The sequence below is a fragment of the Odocoileus virginianus genome, chromosome 28 (assembly GCF_023699985.2).
Source record: "Odocoileus virginianus isolate 20LAN1187 ecotype Illinois chromosome 28, Ovbor_1.2, whole genome shotgun sequence".
NCBI lineage: Eukaryota > Metazoa > Chordata > Mammalia > Artiodactyla > Cervidae > Odocoileus > Odocoileus virginianus.
In genome coordinates, this window is record NC_069701.1 from 35,792,750 (window position 1) to 35,814,979 (window position 22,230).

General features: G+C 44.9%; 1 protein-coding gene across 1 annotated transcript; it reads right to left on the bottom strand.

Annotated features, from left to right (window-relative positions):
• Positions 1–4,059: 4,059 nt before the first annotated feature.
• Positions 4,060–22,230, bottom strand: PLAAT5 (phospholipase A and acyltransferase 5). Its single transcript, XM_020887666.2, is given in 7 exon segments — positions 4,060–4,364; positions 4,903–5,165; positions 8,962–9,070; positions 19,378–19,468; positions 20,810–20,903; positions 21,979–22,101; positions 22,104–22,230. Coding segments are annotated over 7 exon segments (900 nt in total). The 3' UTR covers positions 4,060–4,271.

Below are 22,230 nucleotides of genomic sequence, written 5' to 3' on the forward strand. Positions count from 1 at the left end.
GGAATCGCCATGCCCTCCTCCAGGGAATCTTCCCAACCCAGGGATCGAACCTGAGTCTCATGTCGCCTGCATTGGCAGGCAGGTTCTTTACCACTAATGCCACCTGGGAAGCCCTGAAAAAGAATAGATACATGTATTTTATAGAAGGGAATCACGTTGTTGTACACCTGAAATGCAACATTGGAAATCAACTATACCCCAAAATTAAATAAAAATTAAAAATTAAATAAAATTCACTCTAATTTAAAAAAAAAAAAAAAACAGTGCCTGGAACAGGGTGAGCTCTCTGCTGTCACTGCTGTCCTCGGCATTATTGCTTTATTCCCCTGAATTGTTGGGAGCCTGTCCCTGAAGGCTTCGGGTCCAGCACACGCCCTACTCCAAGGCTAGCCGGTGGTGAAGTTCTGGACTCGGCTTCACGCACAGCTGCTCCACCTTTCCTGTTTCTGGCATCGGGCAGCTCCATGACATTCTGCCTGCAGAGAGGATTCCACCACTCAGGCAACGCTTGGAAAGCACTGCTCTGAAAAATCCCCTGAAGACAGACCTCCCGTGTTTTTCCAACTCAGATTGTCTCCCCACCACCTTGGTCACAGCTCACAGGCTCAGGCAAAGGTCAGGCGAGCCCTCCTGCATCAAGATGTAAAGGCCAGGAACCTGTGGCCTTGGTTGAATTTTTTTTTTTCCTCAGTTGATTGTCTTTTTCAAACACCCTTCTTTTGAAATACAACTGGAAGAATCCAAAATTACTCAGTTACAAGGCATCCCCCGACACTGCTACAAACTCACATATGCTTTACCTTTTAAGTTGAACTTGAAGCAATTTTTCTGAAAACATAAAAATTATCTTTTTTATATTTAACCTAGAAAACTGAATGTGTTTTAATATCCACCACCGTAATTTAACAAATTTTAAAAAATGAACCACCTTCTCTGCACCAAGAAACATCACCAGCGCGGTGGACAGATAGCTGCCTTCTCATTAAAGCATCTGCTCAGCTGGCCGACAACGGGCTGTCTGGCTTCGAAAGCACAGAGAACAGACTCTTCCAGAGAACAGATCCTCGAGTTTGAACTCAGCCCTCTTAGAGTTTGTTTAACTGTGTATTGTTCTGCTACAGCATTAACAGAAGTTTCAGTAGGAAGAGCCTGGGGTCAGACTGTATCCAGCACCCCCTCTCCTTATGTTGCGCTTGACTCTGTGTGATATAAAAATCCTAGTCCTGCAGAATTGAGTCAACTTCCCTTTAAAATCTTTACTTCTTTGAATGAGCTCCCCTCCCACCAGCCTGCAGGAAATCCGGTTCTGTTCCACAGTATTCCAGAGGACCCCCCATGGAACCTCTGGTCAGCTTGCTTCTAACGCACTCCCCTCTGGGGTCCCTGAGACGCTTCTTCCCTTAGCTGCAGCCCTCTCAGGTGCTAGAAACCATGCGTACCGGCCCCTTCCTTTATGTGCCAAACGCAGCAAATACAAGGCTTACAGGTAACAGTAAGTGATTATAGGCATAAGACAAAAACTTAAAACCAGGAACTTAGGGACAGCTTATCTCTACTCCCACGGTCAGGGTCACTCGGGGGGTCCCCTCCATTTCTCCCCTCAGGCTCTGGCCTGCTGCCCCAGTGGTGGGGGCTCATTCCCATTGTGTCAGTTTGCAGGCCTGACTGGCATATTTCCCCTCCTATCTCCCAACGCCTGGCCAGCAAAACCAGATCCCTTTGTTGTCACAGTAATCTCTGCAGAGGTTATTCAGGGTTTCCCAAAGTCTGTCTCTCCTCCGTCATTAAGCAAAACATCTGGGTTGTACCTAGGAGCTGCCAGCCCATGAGTCTCTTAGAGTGGGCCTCCCCACCATTAACCACACAGCACATCCGTGTTCTCTGTTCCATGTGATACACCAAGCAAACCAACGCCACCACCGTCCCCACTCGCCCGCTCCTGCCAAAGCAAAAAAGAACAGACACTAAAAAAAAAAAGAACACAAACCAGTAGTTAACATCTCAGAAATATCTGCATTCAGATGGCTTTCCCTTGGGATCTCCTCTCCAATTGTGGGTATGTGTTTTAAATCTATAAGACTAAACAGGCTCACCCAAGTGCTTTCCAGGTGGTACTAGTGGTAAATAATCCACCTGCCAAGGCAGGATTCGCCAGAGATGCAGGTTCAATCCCTGGGTTGGGAAGATGCCTGGAGAAGGAAATGGCAACCCACTCCAGTATTCTTGCCTGGAAAATCCCATGGACAGAAAAGCCTAGCAGGCTACAGCCAAATGGGGTTGCAAAGAGTTGGACACAACTGAGCGCTCACACACACACACATACACACACGGGGGCCCCACTCAAAGCAGAGTTCTTTTTACCCTAGAATGCAGCAACAAGTTTTTAATGACACTTTAAGAAACCCTCCCCTCCTCATCTGCAAAGTGTGAAGAGTGCCTCCTAGAGCTCATGACTTTATGGACAGCTTGGAAGCAGGGGGAGGCCACTGTCCAGTAGGTGGTCTCCAACCCATGCTCCACTGTGTCTTGCATCCCTCCAACCATCTCAGAACTACTCACTGCCATCCCAGACCACCACGCATGGGTTCAGACAAAGGTGGGCGGAGCCAGGGCTTGACACATGGCAGACATTCCAACATGTTTGTTGGATGAACTGAGTGAACATAAGCCCTGAAGATGCTTCTGAGGGTCTCTGCCCCACCTAGTACAAACCAGAAAGGACCATGGATGTGTCTTTCTGTTCCAAACATAAGCAAGAAATAGATAAGTCCTTATTTCAAAGTTACTAAATACATCCTGGCGTGACAGAGTTGTTTGTTAATCAAACAACACCCTGTTCCTTCAATTAATGATTAATATGGTCTATGTTTTCAAAGTGACCTTCAGATCAAAAGGTTTACTAATCTATCACTGAGTTCATTCAAAGCTAAAATCTATAAAGTATAACCCTGGCACTTGGGTTCTCCTCTAAAGGAAGTCTCCAACCTAGACAATATCATGAATAAAGAGACCGAAGGGAGGGATACTGGGAACTCCGGTGATGTTGGGGGGCAGGGAGGAGGTGATGGCAGGAACCAGGGGCAACAACGTTATCCTAGTTGTGATTCACAGAGATGGGGGCAAGCTCCACTCGCCAGCACCTGAAACTGTTGTGCAAAGCAGAGAGAGAGGCCCTTCAGGCAGGGCAGAGGGGACTCAATCAAAGACACACATCCAGACTCCAAAATCTAGGAGACAGGAGGAGTCAGTCCAGCTTGGACGGCTAAGAACAGAACAGAGCAGGGGAAACTGAATGGTTTCACTGCAGACCTATTTCTTCCAAACGGGAGAAAGATGGAAGATCCTAACGGACCTGATGTGAGATGCTCTGGGAGTTCCATCCCCCTCTATTCCAAATTCTCATGCTTCCCAGGCATTTTGAGAGTCCTTCTCTGGCTTTCTAGGCTGGCTTCAACTCTCTGCTAGCACTGACAATCTCCAGCCATCACTTTAGCATTAGTGTCATGTCCACATCCTTCAAAGCACAAAAATCACTCCTTTCTCTCCCTCATTCACACCAAAGTCCATTGATTAAATTATTTTAAATATTCCTCTGAAATTGGTGAAGATGGAAATTTCTAAATTTTCTGGTGCTTATGAGGCAGAAAAAGCAAGATAAATGGTCTCATCAATTAAACTTTACGTTGGGACACATTTTAGACAATAAAGAATAAAGCTGATGTATAATTTTTAAAAGAAAATATTTCTTGGGAAACCTGCTTCTGGATGAAGGCACAGTTGGCCCTGAGCAGTGAGTTACAGGTTTCCTTAAAGGCTTCCTCTCCTGAACCGCACTGGGGGGGGTCTGAAAAGGGCGGTAAAGAGAACTTCTGAAAAGAGTTCTTTGCTCCTGGAAACATTCAGCAGATCTTCCAGGATGTTAAAAAGCATCACAGACTAGGTTCAGCCTAAGAAATAAGGCCCCTTTCCTACAAAAAAAAAAAAAAAAAAAAAAGGTTAAGATGAAGTATGTGAAATGCCTAGCACAGTGCCTGGTGCTTAATAGATGCACAACAAACATTAGGTTCTTCGCACCCTGAGAGTCCAGGGGCCTATGAGCACATATATTGGATGTATTTCTGGAGGGGCAATTGGGTACATTCTAGATTCTTCCAGAAGCTCACAATTTCCTTACAAGGGGCCATGGAGAGAGGAAGGCAGGGGAGGGAAGGAGGCCCGGGCTCTCTTTGCCAGCTCGGCCGCTCTTCTTCTGCCTAGGCTTTTCAGCACCTTCAGGCCGTCACTGATCTGGGTCCTATGCTGTCCACCACGGCTGACAGCAGCGCCCCTGCCGCCTTGGCCCCCTCCATCAGCATGTGCTCCACCTGCAAAGGAGACCGGCTCACAGGACCCCGGCCTGCCCCACCCCTCCCTCACCACTGCCTTCAGGAACTGGCCTGCCTAGGAGGAAGCCACCATATATTCCCAAAGATGCTACAGCTGCGAGAGACCTGGACAAGCCAGGATTGCCCGAGATGGACGTCGGAGGCAGCGGGGAGCCCTTTCCTCCAGGAGGCAACCTGGGCTCTTAGTTCCCCTCCTCCCTCAGAGCCATTCAGCCCAGGGTCTGCCTGTAGCATGACACTCAGGTGGGCACAGCCACTGAGTCCCTTATTCTACGTAAAGGGGGCCCGAGAGGTGGGGGGGGGCTCCCTTGGACACGGCACAGAGGGATCAGTTTCACCCAGACCTGGGCTTCGGGCTCCTGAACGCCCGGCCCAGGCTCCTTGGGAGGACCTCCTGTCACCCCCTTGCTCCCTGGTGTCTTCTTTCCACATGCAAATGCTCGTGAGACGGGAGAGCCCTCATGCCAGGGCCCACTAAGCCTGGAGCACTCCATCTCCCGAGAGTGGAACACCACACCTGCTGGCTCCTGGGCACGCCATATCTCAGGTCGTTGACAAAGTGCTCGCAGTTCCTCTCGATCAGGCTGTACTGCACGATCTTGTTGATCATCTTTTTTGTCCGCTGGATGATCTTGTCCACAGGCAGGGGCAGGTACGTCCCATCCAGCTTGTTGTTGACCTTCCAGGAGCAGCCGTGCAGCACATCCTCCAGACGACTGTATTTCACCACCGCCTGGTTGCTGAAGACAGAAGTGATGCTGCCAGCCTCAAACTCCTCACCTGGCGGCCAAAGACAAGCCAACGTTGGGAGCTGCAAGGGGCCACGGTACAGAGCCATCAGCTCGCTCCAGGGGCTGGTGACTGGCTTCTCTTAGGGCCCCAGTTTCACTGTCTCTAAAAGCCACAACAGAGAATGGGGAGTTGGGCTAGATGAAATGCAAAGGGCTGGCTTCCCCAAGAAACCTTCTGCCCTGTTTTCTGCACTCCCCATTTTCAACACTCACAGCAATCTCTTTCTCACCAAGCTCTGGAAGCACCTTATGGTGTGGCCCCAGATTCCATTCTGTGTACTGACCCAACCAAGTCCTAGGACTGGAATCTTGCTTTCCTAACCAGAACCCAGGGTGACAAGCACCCTTACATCTAAGAGTCATCGGCTCCTTGAGGAAGGATTATGGCTTCATTACAGGTCTCCCCCTGCCACCCCTGCAGGGGTGCAGGTGAAGCCAAGAGACCACGCAGACAGGACTCTAGATGGGACCCATTCCAACTAGCTTCCACCCAAAGCCATTCTCCCTTTCTCTCCACTCAAGTATTACGATTCTCCTTGAGGGCTTATTTAAAACCAGGGTTCCACACCTTTGAAAAAAGAAACATTTGAAGCTACTGTATTATCATACTCAGTCCTTAGAGGAGAGCCTCAGAGAGGGTCAGGAACCCACTCGAAGCCAGGTAAGTGGCAATTTAATACAGGACTGTTTTCCTGCTACAACCATATGGATATGCAAACATGGGAACCGTCCCCCACTGTAAGTTGTATGCGTGCAAGAAATGTCCCCTGTTTCCTTTGCAAAGCATTTGAAGTCTATCTGCTGATTTCACAAAAGCTGGCAGTAGGCAATTCAGCTTTTGGGAACAAAGATGGCAGAATTCATTTTTAGAGGAATATCTGACAGGGAGGATAGGGACATAACTGTTACCTTATCCCTATAACAACTCTGGTTATACCAGAAGAAGTTTCCTGGATTTAGTCTGGAACGGAGTGGGGAGATGAATGCGATGTGAAGTGATTTTTCATTTTTCACATAGGCATGCAGACAGGAAGTGGGACAGGCAGTAGGATGAGTGGGGAAGCAAAGCAGGAGAGAGGGACTCTGCTCTGCGGGAAGGTCCCAGCCAGGTGAGAAGCTGGGCCAACCAAAGGGGACAGGACATGGGCAGGAGAGCCATGACCAAGGTGTTCAGTTCGGTTCAGTCACTCAGTTGTGTCTGACTCTCCGCGACCCCATGGACTGCAGCATGCCAGGCCTCCCTGTCCATCACCAACTCCCGGAGTCCATTCAAACTCATGTCCATCGAGTCGGTGTGATCAAGGTGTGGCCATAGGCATTTAGTATCAGTGCCCTTTTGCAATCTCAACTTGAACAGGCAGTACTTGCACAGGAGGCAAAATTCCAGAGGCGTCAAAGATTACACAGTGGAGCCTCATGCCTCTCCGTCTTCCAGCTCCCCCAGGTCCCATCTCCTGAGGACACCATGTGACCAACAGTTCTAGATGTCCAGTTTTAAGCCGCTTCACATTCCATGCTGTAATCTTCCACTATCACCACTTCCACCCCCAGCAAACCTCAACTAAAATTTAATTAGTCACCTGTTTAATCTCAGCCCTGTGTTCATGCTGAAATGAAAGGAGAACAGTGTCCACACTGAGGGTGAAACCACCTAGGATTGGTTGGGAAAGCACAGAGACCCAGAGAGGGTAGAGCTGCCAAAGGTGACCAGGAAGCTGGAAGCAGCATTTGGGGACAACAGGAAACAATCAGAATGCGTAAGAATCTGTACCCCTCCCAGGGAATCCTCAGAAATAGGAAGATCTTGAACCAAATTGTGTCTGACTCTTTGCAACCCCTAGGCTCCTCTGTCCATGAGATATTTCAGGCAAGAATACTGGAGTGAAGTGCTATTTCTTTCTCTGAGGGATCTTCCTGACCCAGGGATCAAACCTGCATCTCCTGCTTGGCATATAGGTTCTTTACTACTGAGCCACCTGACATTTCTATTTTAAAAGAAAGGGTGGGCTAGGCAGTCAGGGAACTTAGGGATGTTCTTCACACTTGCATCTGTCTTAGGCCTGGACAGTTGGTGGTTTTTGATGGACAGAGACCAAGCTCAATCACACAGTAAATTAAGGTCCAGTCATGCTTCTGGTATTTTATTGTTGAAGTAAGATAGCAGCTCAAAATTCTCCAAGCCAGGCTTCAGCAATACATGAACCGTGAACTTCCAGACATTCAGGCTGGTTTTAGAAAAGGCAGAGGAAATTGCCAACATCTACTGGATCATCAAAAAAGCAAGAGAGTTCCAGAAAAACATCTATTTCTGCTTTATTGACTGACTACTCCAAAGCCTTTGACTGCATGGACCACAACAAACGATGGAAAATTCTGAAAGAGACAGGAATACCAGACCACCTGACATGCCTCTTGAGAACCTGTATGTAAGTCAGGAAGCAACAGTTAGAACTGGACATGGAACAACAGACTGGTCCAAATAGGAAAAGGAGTACGTCAAGGTTGTATATTGTCACACTGCTTATTTAACTTACATGCAGAGTACATCATGAGAAACGCTGGGCTGGAGGAAGCACAAGCTGGAATCAAGATTGCAGGGAGAAATATCAATAACCTCAGATATGGAGATGAAACCACCATTATGGCAGAAAGTGAAGAAGAATTAAAGAGCCTCTTGATGCAAGTGAAAGAGGAGAGTGAAAAAGTTGGCTTAAAGCTCAACATTCAGAAAACTAAGACCATGGCATCTGGTCCCTTCACTTCATGGCAAATAGATAGGGAAACAGTGGAAACAGTGAGAGTCTTCATTTTTGGGGGCTCCAAAATCACTGCAGATGGTGATTGCAGCCATGAAATTAAAAGACGCTTACTCCTTGGAAGGAAAGTTATGACCAACCTAGACAGCATATTAAAAAGTAGAGACATTACTTTGCCAACAAAGGTCCATCTCATCAATGCTATGGTTTTTTCAGTAGTCATGTATGGATGTGAGAGTTGGACTATAAAGAAAGCTGAGCACCGAAGAATTGATGTTTTTGAACTGTGGTGTTGGAGAAGACTCTTGAGAGTCCCTTGGACTGCAAGGAGATCCAACCAGTCCATCCTAAAGGAGATCAGTCCTGAGTGTTCATTGGAAGGACTGATGTTGAAGCTGAAACTGCAATATTTTGGCCACCTGATGGGAAGAGCTGACTCATTTGAAAAGACCCTGATCTGGAAAAGATTGAGGGCAGGAGGAGAAGGGGATGACAGAGGATGAGATGGTTGGATGGCATCACTGACTCGATGGACATGGGTTTGGGTGAACTCCAGGAGTTGGTGATGGACAGGGAGGCCTGCCGTGCTGCAGTTCATGGGGTCGCAAAGAGTCAGACACGAGTGAGCGACTGAACTGAACTGAAGGTAGCAGCTGAGGGACACAATAATTAAGTGTTCCTTTTACGTTGCTAACTTCAATATCAATATTTCAATAGAGCAGTGGTCCCCAACCTTTTTGGCACCAGGGACCATTTTCATGGAAGACAATTTTTCCATGGGTCAGGACAGGATGGTTTCAGGATGATTCAAGCACATTAAATTTATTGTGCACTTTATTTCTGTTATTATCACATTGCGACAACTGGGAAATGTGAGCGATGGGGAGCCACTGTAAATACAGATGAAGCTTCACTCACTGGCCCACCACTCACCTCCTACTGTACTGCCCAGTTCCTAACAGGCCATGGACCTGAATTGGTCCATGACCCAGGGGTTGGGGATGCCTGCAATAGAGTATCCACTCTTACTTGGGGAAGCCAGGTGAACCACACAATCATCTTCCACGTAGATGGCCCAGTGCTCATAGCCAATCCGAAAAATCTCAATCAGGTCGCCAGGTCTGGGTTTTGGTTTATTCTATGATGGAAAAACAAAATAAAATGAGACTTCATGTGCCCAGGCAACTCCAGAGATCCTGTTTGGGCATCAGCTACAACTCAGTGTGAAGACACTGCCTTTCATCTTGTTACCAAACTCCAAGGAGAAGGCAATGGCAGCCCACTCCAGTACTCTTGCCTGGAAAATCCCATGGATGGAGGGGCCTGGTAGGCTACAGTCCATGGGGTCGCGAAGAGTCAGACACAACTGAGCGACTTCACTTTCACTTTTCACTTTCATGCATTGGAGAAGGAAATGGCAGCCCACTCTGGTATTCTTGCCTGGAGAATCCCAGGGGCGGGGGAGCCTGGTAGGCTGCAGTCTATGGGGTCGCACAGAGTCCTACATGACTGAAGCAACACAGCAGCAGCAGCAGGGTGCAAGAAGATCTCTCCACACAAATGACTGAAGGACCCACCCACTCCTGCTACCGCCCTCATTATTAAGGCCACAGGGGCTAACAGCACCAGCTCCAAACGCACAGCGCCACATGTACACATGCCCTTCAGCAAGTGATGGAGCTCCTGTACTCATTCTCATTGACGCTGTGCACCATGCAAACTTTTCAATAGAGGGCGCTAGAGAGACCCTGAAAGAGGAAGGGGATCTCCTGCAGGTTCTGGTTTTGTTACACCAAACTCTTAATTCTTGGGATAAATCTCACTTAGTAATGATGTATAATCCTTTTTATATGTTGTTAAATTCAGTTTGCTAATATTTTGGAGGACTTTTACATCTATATTCATAAGGTCTGTAATTCTTTTCTTTGCCTGATTTTAGTATCAGGGTACTTTAGTATTAGGGTAACACTGACCTCAGAATGAGTTGGGAAGCATTCCCTCCTCTATTTTTCAGAGTTTATGAGGGATTGGTTAACTTTTCGTTTTTAGAGGTATAGTAGAATTCTCAAGTCAAGCCATCTGGGCCTGAGTTTTTCCTTGTGAAAAGATCTTTTATTTACAAATTCAATTTACTTGTTGTAGGTCTGTTCAGATTTTCGAGTTATTACTGAGCCAGTTTTGTAATCTGTGTCTTTCTAGGAGTTTGTTCATTTCATGTATGTGTTCTAATTTGGTAGTATAAAGTTGTCCATAGCACTCCTCTATTATCCTTTTAATTTCTGCAAGATTGGTAACGAGGTCCCTCTTTCAGTGTCGATTTTGGTAATTTTTCTTTTTTTCTTGGTCAATGAATGTAGCAAAAGTTTTGCCCATTTTGTTTATCATCTCAGAGAACCAACATATGGCTTCCTTCTAATTGCTTTGAGTTTAGCTTGCTTTCCTTTTTCCAGCTTATCAAGGTAAGAACTTGGATTCTTGATTTGAAATCTCTATTCTTTTTTAATATAGGCATTTATAGCTTATATTAAGCTCTGCTTTAACTGAATCTCATAAAATTTGATATGTTGCTTTCATTTTTATTCAACTGAAAATATCTTCTAATTTGTATATTTTTATTTCACCCATGGATTATTCATAAGTATGTTTTTTACTTTCCAAATACATATTTTCCAAATTTCATTCTGCTATTGATTTCTAGTTTAATTTCATGTGAACAAAGAAATACTTTGTATGATTTCAATCCCTTTAAATTTGCTGAGACTTGCTTTATCGCCTAGAATATGATCTATCTTGGGGAATATTCAAGTCTGCTTAAGAAGAATATGTATCCTATTTTTGAGTAGACTATTCTGTAAAAGTCAGTTAGGTAAAGTTGATTAATATCATTGTTCAAATCTTCTATATGCTGATTTTTTGTCCAGTTGTTCTATCCAGTATTGAGACTAGAGTATCTAAGTCCCCAACTATTATTTCTGAATTGCCTATTTCTCTCTTCAATTCTTTCAGCTTTTCTTCATGAATTTGGGGCTTATACTGTTAAATGTATATGTGTTTACAATTGTTATACCTTCCTGATGAATTAACCTTTTATCATCAAAACTTTTCCTCTCCTTAATAAAATTTCTTCTCTTAAAAGTCTATTTTTTTTAATATTAGTATAACCACTCCAGCTGTGATTCTTCTTGCATCCTTCTACATCCAACCTATTTATGACCTTGAATCTAAAGAGTGCCTCCTGGGAATTCCCTGGTGGTCCACTGGTTAGGACTCAGCACTCTCACTGCCATGATCCCAGGTTTAATTCCTGATCAGGGAACTAAGATCCTGTAAGCCATGCAGCCAAAATAATAAATAGATAGTTTGTCTCTTGTAGGTGGCCTGTAACTGGATCTTGTATTGGCAAGTCAGACGATCCTTTTTTGGACTGTTTGAGTCACAAACTGCTGTGAAACTGTGGATTCAAATTCCCATCTGGAGTCCTTAATCCAATATAAGCTCCATGACATTAAAATTAGTTAGAATAAAAGCTAAAACATATATTTATATTCTTTTACAATAATAACCTATGTAGTTACCTTTACTGGTGCTTTGTATTTCTTCATGTAGATCAGTTACTGTCTGGTGTGACTTCCTTTCAGCCTGAAGAACTTTCTGCTACTCCCTTTCAGGCAAGTCTTCTAGCAACACTTTCTATCTATCAGTCCTCACTTACCTGAGACTTCACTTTATTCCTTCATTTTTGAAAGATAGTTTACCAGACACAGGATTTCTGATTGACAGCCTTTTTTTTCTCTTTTGTCACTTTTCATACGCCATCCCACTGCTTTCTGGCCTCCATCATTTCTGACAAAAAACCAACTATCAGTTTTATTGTGGTTCCTTTGTACATGATGAGTCTTCTCTCTCTCTCTCTCTCTCTCTCTCTCATGACTTTCAAGATGTTTCAACTGTTTTGATTCTGATTCCCCCAGAGCTGGTGGTTGCTGCTATCTGTTTGTTTGTTTAGAGGCCTGCCTGGGTTAATTCCGCAATATCTGTTTCCCTCACAGTATTCAACCCCTGGTGTATCTGCTCCAGTTTTGTTTTTTTTCTTTTTATTAGTTGGAGGCTAATTACTTTACAACATTGCAGTGGTTTTTGTCATACATTGACATGAATCAGCCATGGATTTACATGTATTCCCCATCCCGATCCCCCCTCCCACCTCCCTCTCCACCCGATCCCTCTGGGTCTTCCCAGTGCACCAGGCCCGAGCACTTGTCTCATGCACCCAACCTGGGCTGGTGATCTGTTTCACCACAGATAATATACATGTTTCGATGCTGTTCTCTCAAAACATCCCACCCCCACCTTCTCCCACAGAGTCCAAAAGTCCAGTTTTGTTTTGTTTTCTTGCTTCTATTTTTAAGCCTGACATGGCTTAATGCTAAGCCAGTGACTGATCAGAGGCTGACACACATCTTGGGCCAATAAGGCATCACTTTTTTCCTATGGAGCTTGGTGTGGTTTGGAGAATTCATGCAAGGTTCTAAAGTTGAAAAGTCTGTGATCTGTTATTTAATACTTTCTGCATTCACAAGGCCTCATGCTCCTCCAGGAATGGAAGGACAGGCCCCTCCAGTGTCTCCTGAAAGTGTGTGCAGCCTGTGCACCCCTTCCAGACCAGCAGTTTTTCTAGGCCCTCTTTAACTGTCTCAGTACCTGCATTTCTGTATTAAATTTCTGGCTAGTCTGTTAATCTATCACTTGTCCCAACAAACACTGCAAACACAAGCTAGCTGCAATTTTGGCCTTCCATGATGTTTGTCACTGAGGTAACTATTGTTTTCAACAACATCCCTGGGCATGGAATTTTCCACATTTTGTTTCAAATAAAGTTTCCCTCTGTGGCCACTGCCAATCCTCCTGGCATCTCCCACCCACTTTCCCACCACAGAGCTGAGGAAGGTAGGGGATGGAGGGCATACTAAGACACTACAGATCTCCATTGTTCTGAGATTCCAGGGTTCAGTAGACTTTCTTGATTTAATGTATTTAAAGCATTTAAAGCAACTTAAAATTAAAGTATTTAAAGCAACTAACTGTATGCTTCTGGTCAAATTTCAGAGTTTTCTTTTATTTATTTATTGGTTGTGCTGGGTCTTTGTTGCTGTACGGGTTTTTCTCTAGTTGCAGCAAGCAGGGACCACTCTTCCTTGTGGTGTGCAGGCTTATCATTGTGTTGGCTTCTCCTGTTGCTAAGCACGGGCTCTAGGGAGTGTGGCTTCAGTAGTTGCTGTTCCCAAGCTCTGGAGCATAGCCTCAATAGTTGTGGCACACGGGCTTAGTTGCTCCGTAGCATGTGGGATCCTCCTGGACCAGGGATTAAGCATGCATCTGGATTGAGCATGCATCTCCTGCATTGGCAGGCGGGTTCTTTACCTCTGGGCCACCAGGGAAGCCCCAGACTCTTTAAATCATTGTATTTGACACTTTCATCCAGCTTTATTTTTGCTATTTGGGGAGATTTTCTGAGATCCTCAGCCATTTCAGAAGTCCTGCCCACTTGAGGGAATGAATTTTTATGGGCACAATGCAGACCATTGACCCAGCGATACTACGTGGAAGAAATTGTTGCCAAGAAAGATGAAGTGCTTTGCCAAAGTCCTGTGCAAGTCAGCTGGCAGAGCTAGGACCAAAACCAGGTTTCCACTCCCTGACCAAACTAACTCCTCCCTGAAAGAGAAAATACAATAGCAACTGAGTTCCCACTAGAGGGCGCCCCAAACCAGCCTTCCCTTGTGGACCGTGCAATCACTATCCTTGCTGAATTTTCCTGGAATGACTGCCATTAGGAAGACAGAACAATTTATTCTGATGCTAGTCTAAGCCAGGAAAAAAAAAAAAATCAAAGGAAAACCACATGCTGGCCATCAGGATGTTTAACAAGCTTGGTACAAGAAACAAAGTTTCCGCACTGAAGGGAGTGGATTTTAGAATTTTAATCCACCTGCAACATTGCCACTGGATAAGGGTTGTTGTTCAGTTGCTAATTCGTGTCTGACTCTTTGCCACCCCGTGGACTGCAGCACTCCAGGCTTCCCTGTCCTTTACTATCTCCCTGAGTTTGCTCAAACTCACGTCCATTGAATTAGTGGCACCATTCAACTAATTCATCCTCTGTCACCCCCTTCACCTCCGGCCCTCAATCTTCCCCAGGATCAGCATCTTGTCCCCAGCATCAGATGGCCAAAGGATTGCATCAGATGGCCAAAGGATTGTAGTTTCAGCTTCAGCACCAGGCCTTCCATTGAATATTCAGGGTTGAATATTCTGAATGAATTGACTGGTTGGATCTCCTTGCAGTCCAAGGGACTCTCAAGAGTCTTCTCCAGCATCACAGTTCAAAAGCATTGATTCTTTGGCACTCAGCCTTCTTTAGGGTCCAACTCTCACATCCGTATATGACTACTGGGAAAACTATAGCTTTGGCTATACAGATATGTGTTGGCAAACTGATGTCTCTGCCTCTTAATATGCTGTCTAGGTTTGTCATAGCTTTTCTTCCAAGGAGAAAGTGTCTTTTAATTTCATGGCTGCAGTCACTGTCCACAGTGATTTTGGAGCCCAAGAAAATAAAGTCTGTCACTGTTTCCACATTTTCCCCATCTATTTGCCATGAAGTGATGGGACCATATGCCATAATCTGGTTTTTTGAACATTGAGTTTCAACAGGGGTAGGAAGGTGAAAACTTGAATGGAATTTACAACAGACTTAACAGTCACCTAGAGTCACCTGCTTAATAGTCACCTGCTCTTTTGCTGAAGTTTGTCCCACTATAAACTGATTGTATTGAGCTTTGGGTCTCAACTTTGGCTGCACATGGAAATCCCCTGCAGAACTCTTAAAAATTAAGACTAATGTGGAGTATGGCCTGAGAACCAGAGTTTTAAGAGCTCCTTGGGTGCCTCTAATGGCAGCCAAGGTTGTAGCCACACTGGGAGCTTTTCCAAGGCCTCATCCTTTCTTATTCTTGACTTTCCCCGGCCCCAGTGCTTCATGAACCTCAGGAAACCAGTCTACATCTTCCAGGTTGACCTCCAGCCCCAGCTGGTGCTCCAGTCTCCAAATCCAGATTAAGTTTTCTCTGTCCTTTTACTCTCTTGAAAATAAGATGTCACTTCAAAATCTTCCATCCATCTTGTTATTTATTTCCTTTGCACAGGCTGGCAGCCCAGCCCTGGCCCTTCTCCCAGATATAGGCACCTGTTTAGAAAAACCAGTCTTTCAGAAGGCTCCTAGACGATAAAAGTTTCTGAAAGTCTTATAACTCTGAGGGGTGATGCAAGGAAGTGGGTGGAGGGCTTCTTCATGCCTATAGCAGAAGGGAGGGCTCCCTGAGACAGGTCATTATGTATGGAAAGTATCCTTATAGTGACCAAAAGCAATGGGAAACACAAGTTAAAGTCAAAGAAACAGATCCAATATGGAGTCAAAATTGGCTCTTCCCTATAACAGTCTGTACACACGTGTTCATAAGTAGCTTTATTTGCAACAGCCAAACACTAGAAACAACCCAAATGCCCATCAATGGGTGAGTGAATGAACAAACAGTGGTCCATCCATACAATGAAATACTACTTAGTAATAAAAAGAAATAAACTATTGATAACATGCAGCAACACAGATATAACTTGGAATAATTATATGAAATTATGTGAAAGGAGAGAGACCCAGAAAAGCACATACAATATGATTCCATTTATGCAAGCCTCTAGAAAATGCAAACTAACGCACAGCAATAGAAAGCACATCAGTTGTTGTGTGGGGATGAGAGTGGAAGAGGGAGGGGTTTACAGAGGGGGACAAAGAAAGGTGTGGGAGTGATGCAGATGTCCATGCCCCCACCAGGGATTGAACCTGCACCCTTAGCAGTGAAAGCACAGAGTCCTATCCATTGGGCTGCCAGGGAATTCCCTGGTTATTTGTTATCTTGACTGTGGTGATGGTTTCATGGGCGAATACATGCGTCAAATCATATCCAATTGTATGCTCTGAACATATGCGGTTTATGGTATGTTGGTTATACCTCAATAACGCTCAATAAACAGACCCATAAAGCTGTTTCTAAACAATTTAAAAGGCATAAGCAACATCTAATCACATGGACCACAGCCTTGTCTAACTCAATGAAACTAAACTATGCCGTGGAGGACCACCCAAGATGGATAGGTCATGGTGGAGAGTTCTGATAAACCATGGTCCACTGGAGAAGGGAATGGCAAACCACCTCAGTATTCTTGCCTTGAGAACCCCATGAACAGTATGAAAAGCCAAAAATACAGAACACTAAAAGATGAACTCCCCAGGTCAGTAGGTGCCCAATATACTACTGGAGATCACTGGAGAAATAACTCCAGAAAGAATGAAGAGACAGGGCCAAAGCAAAAACAACACCCAGTTGTGGACGTGACTGGTGATAGAAACAAGGTCCGATGCTGTAAACAGCAATATTGTAGGAACCTGTAATGTTAGGTCCATGAATCAAGACAAATTGGAAGTGGTCAAACAGAAGATGGCAAGAGTGAACATTGACATTTTAGGAATCAGCAAACTAAAATGTACTGGAATGGGTGAATTTAACTTACATGACCATTATATCTACTACTGTGGGCAAGAATCCCTTAGAAGAATTGGAGTAGCCATCATAGTCAACAAAAGAGTCCAAAATGCAGTACTTGGATGCAGTCTCAAAAACGACAGAATGATCTCTGTTCATTTCCAAGGCAAACCATTCAGTGTCATGGTAATCCAAGTCTATGCCCCAACCAGTCATGCTAAAGAAGCTGAAGTTGAACAGTTATATGAAGACCTACAAGACCTTTTAGAACTATACCCAAAAAAAAAATGTCCTTTTCATTATAGGGGACTAGAATGCAAAAGTAAGAAGTCAAGAAACACCTGGAGTAATGGGCAAGTTTGGCTTTGGAGTACAGAATGAAGCAGAGCAAAAGCTAATGGAGTTTTGCCAAGAGAACACACTAGTCATAGCAAACACCCTCTTCCAACAACACAAGAGAAGACTACATATGGACATCACCAGATGGTCAACACCAAAATCAGAATGATTACATTCTTTGCAGCCAAAGATGGAAAAGCTCTATACAGTCAGCAAAAACAAGACCAGGAGCTAACTGTGTCTCAGATCATGAACTCCTAGTTGTCAAATTCAGACTTAAACTGAAGAAAGTAGGGAAAACCACTAGACCATTCAGGTATGACCTAAATCAAATCCCTTACGATTATACAGTGGAAGTGAGAAATACATTTAAGGGACTAGATCTAATAGACAGAGTGCCTGATGAACTATGGATGGGGTTTGTGACACTGTATAGGAGACAGGGATCAAGACCATCCCCAAGAAAAAGAAATGCAAAAAAGCAAACTGGCTGTCTGAGGAGGCCTTACAAATATCTGTGAAAAAAGAGAAGCGAAAAGCAAAGGAGAAAAGGAAAGATATAGCCATTGGAATGCAGAGTTCCAAAGAATGGCAAGGAGAGATGAGAAAGCCTTCCTCAGCGATCAATGAAAAGAAATAGAGGGAAACAACAGAATGGGAAAGACTAGAGATCTCTTCAAGAAAATTAGAGATACCAAGGGAACACTTCATACAAAGATGGGTTCAATAAAGGACAGAAATGGTATGGACCTAACAGAAGCAGAAGATGTTAAGAAGAGGTGGCAAAAATACACAGAAGAACTGTACAAAAAAGATCTTCATGACCCAGATAACCACAATGGTGTGATCACTCACGTAGAGCCAGACATCTGGAATGTGAAGCGAAGCAGGCCTTAGGAAGCATCACTATGAACAAAGCTAGTGGAGGTGATGGAATTCCAGTTGAATTATTTCAAATCCTAAAAGATGATGCTGTGAAAGTGCTGCACTCAATAAGCCAGCAAATTTGGAAAACTCAGCAGTGGCCATAGGACTGGAAAAAGGTCAGTTTTCATTGCAATCCCAAAGAAAGGCAATGCCAAAGAATGCTCAAACTGCCACACAAGTGCACTCATCTCACACGCTATCAAAGTAATGCTCAAAATTCTCCAAGCCAGGCTTCAGCACTACATGAACCATGAACTTCCAGATGTTCAAGATGGGTTTAGAAAAGACAGAGGAACCAGAGATCAAATTGCCAACATCTGCTGGATCATTGAAAAAGCAAGGGAGTTCCAGAAAAACATCTATTTCTGTTTTATTGACTGACTACTCCAAAGTTTTTGACTTTGTGGATCACAAGAAATTGTGGGAAATTCTGAGAGATGGGAATACCAGACCACCAGACCTGCTTGAGAAATCTGTATGTAGGTCAGGAAGCAACAGTTAGAACTGGACATGGAACAATAGACTGGTTCCAAATAGGAAAAGGAACATGGCAAGGCTGTATATTGTCACCCTGCTTATTTAACTTATATGCGGAGTAAATCATGAGAAACGCTGGGCTGGAGGAAGCACAAGCTGGAATCAAGATTGCTGGGAGGAAAGATCAATAACCTCGGATATGCAGATGACACCACCCTTATGGCAGAAAGTGAAAAATTAAAGAGCTTCTTGATGCAAGTGAAAAAGGAGAGTGAAAAAGTTGGCTTAAAGCTCAACATTCAGAAAACTAAGACCATGGCATCTGGTCCCATTATTTCTTGGCAAGTAGATAGGGAAACAGTGGAAACAGTGAGAGACTTCATTTTGGGGGGTTCCAAAATCACTGCAGATGGTGACTGCAGCCATGAAATTAAAAGACGCTTGCTCCTTGGAAGAAAAGCTATGACCAACCTAGACAGCATATTAAAAAGCAGAGACATTACTTTGCCAACAAAGGTTCGCCTAGTCAAGGCTATGTTTTTTTTTAGGCATGTATGGATGTGAGAGTTGGACTATAAGGAAAGCTGAGCACTGAAGAATTGATGCTTTTGAACTGTGGTGTTGGGAGAAGATTCTTGAGAGTCCTTTGGACTGCAAAGAGATCCAACCAGTCCATCCTAAAGGAGATCAGTCCTGAGTGTTCACTGGAAGGACTGATGTTGAAGCTGAAACTGCAATACTTTGGCCACCTGATGGGAAGAGCTGACTCATTTGGAAAGACCCTGATGCCTGGAAAGATTGAAGGCAGAAGGAGAAGGGGATGACAGAGGATGAGATGGTTGGATGGCATCACCAACTTAATGGACATGAGTTTGGGTGAACTCCGAGAGTTGATGATGACCAGGGAGGCCTGGTGTGCTGCAGTATATGGGGATGCAAATAGTTGGACATGACTGAGCAACTGAACTGAACTGAAAGCAACATCCCTAATCAGTGTGCAATTCAACCTTCCACCATATAAATAAAGTAAAATACAGTATAATGTAGAGAAGTCTCCAGGAATTAAAGATATACCTGGTCTGAGAATTCCCACAGTACCCACCTCCGCTGCTTGCTTCGTTAACCTTCCTGCAGTCCCAGGCTTCAGGGTTGAATTCCCCTCTGTTCTCTCCAGGCTGACTGCGGGCTTCTCCCTAAATGAATTTTGTGGTCATATAGTTAATAGAAAAACCACTACTTCACAAGTATTGGAAATTCTGTATTACTTCAGAGTTATGATTTTAAGATATTTTTCAGTTTAGAGATTCTAGGAAACATTTTGCCTATGAAATTTGTTTCTGTGATGTCATTCTGTCCTGCAAAAATAATGGCTGTTTTCTGCTTTTCAGACAATTGTTTAAATGCTAATGACAGCAATGAGTAGTTTTCAGGGATGTCTTCCTCCCCCTAAGAATCTTTTTTTTTGATGTGTTTAAATATTTAGACATAGCTTTTTTAAAAATAGTACACAATGACTTCTAAGGAAATTCAACAGGCCTCTTCTCCTTTCCTTCCCCTCCCAGTCCTCCAGGCCAGAAGAAGGGCCCCTCAACTGTTGGACTGTTTCTTCCAATAATTAGCTCCATATTTCTGAGAAAGCCTGTTGACAACACTGTAACTGCCAGTAATGTGATAGAAATCGGTATATTTTGTCTCTCGAAGCAAAATGTTACAGGAGAGGACTGAAACTAAAGGCAGGGATATGATTTTGGGGTAGAACAGTAGAGTGAACTATATGGGGCCACAAAGACCTGAGTTTGATTCCTGGCTCTCATATTTGCTGTGCAACCTTGAGCTAGTAAACTAGTCTGTCTGAACCTCAGTTTGACTGTATATAAACTAGAGATGCTAATATTGGTCTCACAGTTATCAAGAGGGTTAAATGGAAAAGCATATGTATACATCTGGCTTCCCTGGTGTCTCAGATGGTAAAGAATCTGCCTGCAATGTAGGAGACCCAGGTTTGATCACTGGGTTTGGAATGACCACCCCCAAAATGGCTTTTTCCTTACATCCCCAAATTTTAACTCTTCTCCAAAGGTACAGTGTATGGGAGTGATGGGGAGGAGATGGGATATACTACCCGTTTTCAGTATTGTTCTTCTCCAAACTTTCAGCTCTCAGAATCTTAAACAGAGACAAATACCATGTTTCTCAAGAAAGTCAGTTGCAGAAACTGGAAGATGGTTGCATCATTCATTAGTTACTGAGACCAGCTGGCAATATTGTAAGCATTCTTGGGAAGCAGTTCAGTTCTCAGGGGTCTGCAGAATGGCCTTGTGGCTAGAAACTACTACAAGGCAGCCTCCAGGCCTGGCCTGCAGTTTCCAGGACTGCCCTCCCGCTGTTATCACCAGGAGCACACCAGGCCTCGCTGGCAGCCTGGTTCATGCAGACACCAGCTAAGGATTTGTATTACAGAACTGTCATCAAAGTCAGTTCTTCAAAACCACCCCTTAAAGACCCAGTCCTTCCACACAAAGAAAGAATCTTACCCCTGCTGGACACTGCTTCTGCCCTGCTCTATCGTGCCCTGCGGTGGCTGCTTGGGCAAAAGCTGGTCCAACGCCTGAGATCCCACAGATTCTTCTAATGCAAAGGAAAAAAAGAAATCATGTTACTGAATATTTAAACCACAACTGCTTTCTATGGGGAGTGTAACGCATGAAAGGAGGGCTGGAGCCAGGCCTCGACAGCATTGGGAAGGTGGGAGCTCCAGTCTAGCACTGAGCCCAGCTCCCAGTTCAGTCAGTTCAGTTCAGTCGCTCAGTCGTGTCTGACTCTTTGCGACCCCATGAATCGCAGCACATCACGCCTCCCTGTCCATCACCAACTCCCGGAGTTTACTCAAACCCATGTCCATCCAGTTGGTGATGCCATCCAGCCATCTCATCCTCTGTCGTCATCTTCTCTTCCTGCCCCTAATCCCTCCCAGCATCAGGGTCTTTTCCAATGAGTCAACTCTTCGCATGAGGTGGCCAAAGTATTGGAGTTTCAGTTTCAGCATCAGTCCTTCCAATGAACATCCAGGACTGATCTACTTTAGGATGGATTGGTTGGATCTCCTTGCAGTTCAAGGGACTTTCAAGAGTCTTCTCCAACACCACAGTTCAAAAGCATCAGTTTTTCAGCGCTCAGCTTTCTTCACAGTCCAACTCTCACATCCATACATGACCACTGTAAAAACCATAGCCTTGACCAAACGGACTTGTTGGCAAAGTAATGTCTCTGCTTTTTAATATGCTATCTAGGTTGGTCATAACTTTCCTTCCAAGGAGTAAGCGTCTTAGCCCTCAATAAATTTTGGGATAAAAGGGGCTGTGGGGCCATCCTGAAAAGGGTTCCTCCTCCCCGAAAGAGAGATTTTGGAATTTCTGGGTACGGAGTCGGGGAACTGTTGCCTCTAACCCAGATGGCAGAAGCCTTGGGGTTAAACCCAATGGCAGAAGCTTCTGTGGGCCTGGAGCTGTTCTGAACTCTACCTGCCGGACAGCAGCCGCGTCTGTTTACTCGGTAAACACTCGCGAGGGTCGCTGGATGCCTGGCCCTCTTTGACTAAATTAATAGCCAACGACCATTCCTAACTATTCACTTATTTCGGTTAACAAGCATCTCTAACAATGAACAAATATCTACGAGGAGAGTTGAAGGAAACCACGGTGACCTTTCTGGAGGTCCGAGGGCCTGCTGGGACCTGGAGAACGACCCCGGAAGGCTCCAGGCCCGGGCGTGGCGGCTCGGTGGGGAGAAGCCCCACGCCCGCGGCGGCCTGACCGGGCCCGGCTGCAAGTCTAGGAGCGGGCTGGGTGCCATTCGGCCCAGTACTCGCAGTTCTCAAGGCGGGCCTGACGCGGGACCGTGGGAACCCAGGGAGGCGGCGCCCGCCCTCACCCCAGGCGGCGGGGCTCAGGCCCAT